We start from the raw sequence: 1,835 nt of genomic DNA on the forward strand, positions 1-1,835 counted from the left end.
AGCGCCTGTCGTTTTCAACAAAAGAGCTAAATAATGGAATTAGCAGCAAGGGAAGAAGCTTCACTGCCACCCACCACAACCTTCTTCCATCTACGGACCACACCTGCCTAAACTCACTGTTCGTCCTTTAGTGTGTTCACATGGAACCAACGGAAAGTGTCAAACGGAAGGAAGTTACCCAATTTCCATATAGGTTATTTATACCTAGGTCCCAGAGTTGACAGTATAATTTATTAAGTATCTCACCCTGTATAGTGACATTTTTACTAATTAATATGGAGCCAGCTATACACACTGCATATGTACAGGTATTTTCATAAGGCATATAACATCTTTGCATTGAAAATAAATGAACATTATTAAATTTAATTTAATATATACTTTCTTTGAGGTGTTTATGAAAATATTTTTTCTCTATATTTTCGTATGTGACATGATAGAAATATTTCATGGGAAGTACAGGTTAATATATTTTATCTTTATAAAGGCATATACAACTTTGAGGCAGTGTTTCTGATGGACAGCAGAATTCCTAAAGGATTTGTATGTGCTTCTGTGTTTTGAAATCATATGAAATTGACTTTAAGAAGTTAACTTGATTAAAAAAACGCACCAATGCACAGCCAGAGGCTGACAATTAAAACTAATACATAGCCACATGAACAATATATTTATATCGTTAATATATTTGTTTGTTTGTTTGTTTTTTCCCCAAGGTGATTGGTTCTAACATAGAGTATTATACATTTGGCACTACTGTTTGCCATTGGTCCAGCAATTGGCAAAAAATTTGTTTCCTATGTATAAATCTGTTTGAACATTAGATCTGGCTAGACATATTTACTATTTATATAAAAATATTTAGACAGTAAGCTCACGTTGAATAACTAGGTCTACTGTATTCTGGAAACTCTTCAGTAGTAATACAGCTTTCTCGTGTTCCATATGTACAAAGCTGTGTCCGTTTGCCTGAAACACAAAAACAAGAAGAGGAAAAATAAGTGAGATTCTGTTCAGTGTCTTCGCTTTGGGGGAGCAAAGGGATACATGAAAACGAAAGCCAAGGCTAAAATAAGTAATAATCATACAATGATTTCCCGCCAACAGGAGTTTGTACCGCTGAGAGAACACATCTCCCTCCGTCGGAGCGATGCTGCACCCCCCTGCTCCGAGCAGGGGCTGCACTAGCTGACCTCCGGGGCTCCTTTCCAACTCAAATTATTCTGTGACCCTCCGATATTCCGCCTGTTTTCTGGAGAAACCCTAACTCGGGGAGGTGAGAGCTTCGGACGTGGTGAAGCCCGCGGGAAGTCACCGCTGCCAGCATGCATTGCTGGCTACAGCGGAGGCTGGGACCAGATGCGGACATGCTGCCTGTGCAAAAAGGGGAAACCACGCTGAATGAACTGCTCTGGGAGCCAGGCTCAGCTGGAATTCAGCAGCAGAATCCTCCCGTCCTTCCGCGGGGAGCCCGCCGCCGAGGGCACGGTGAGCACGCGTCGGGGGGGCAGCGGTGGTGGAGGCTGCCGGGGCAGGGAGGGTCCGAGAGACAGGCTGCAGGGGCAGAACCGGGTCTCTCCAGCTTACAGCAATCCCATGAACACGCCGCGCTTCGACTAAATATATGTATTTTAAGGAACCTTTAGAAATCGGTCAGCGGAGCCTTCGTGCTTGGGTTAATTAACTCCCAATTACAGCCCCGTACGTAGAACTGCCTGTTGCACATACCCAGAGGTTGTACGTTGGTGTCTTCTTGCCCACCACAAACCCATTCTGGGCCACGTTACACAGGGCAGACAGACTGCACGCGCCGGCACGGCACAGGACAAGCAGCA

The 1,835-nt window shown here is 44.1% G+C and overlaps 1 protein-coding gene across 1 annotated transcript in view; it reads right to left on the reverse strand.

Moving 5' to 3' along the window:
- Positions 1-654: 654 nt before the first annotated feature.
- LOC104515689 (leucine-rich repeat-containing protein 7-like) overlaps positions 655-1,835 on the reverse strand; it is a gene marked incomplete at its 5' end in the record, with an annotated part of 14,367 nt that continues 13,186 nt past the window's right edge. Inside the window, one exon of the mRNA XM_010159769.1 lies at positions 655-969. Within this exon, the coding sequence (XP_010158071.1) occupies positions 862-969 (108 nt within the window). The remainder of the gene's footprint in view (positions 970-1,835) is intronic.

The sequence above is a fragment of the Eurypyga helias genome, unplaced genomic scaffold (assembly GCF_000690775.1).
Source record: "Eurypyga helias isolate BGI_N326 unplaced genomic scaffold, ASM69077v1 scaffold20249, whole genome shotgun sequence".
Classification (NCBI taxonomy): Eukaryota; Metazoa; Chordata; class Aves; order Eurypygiformes; family Eurypygidae; genus Eurypyga; species Eurypyga helias.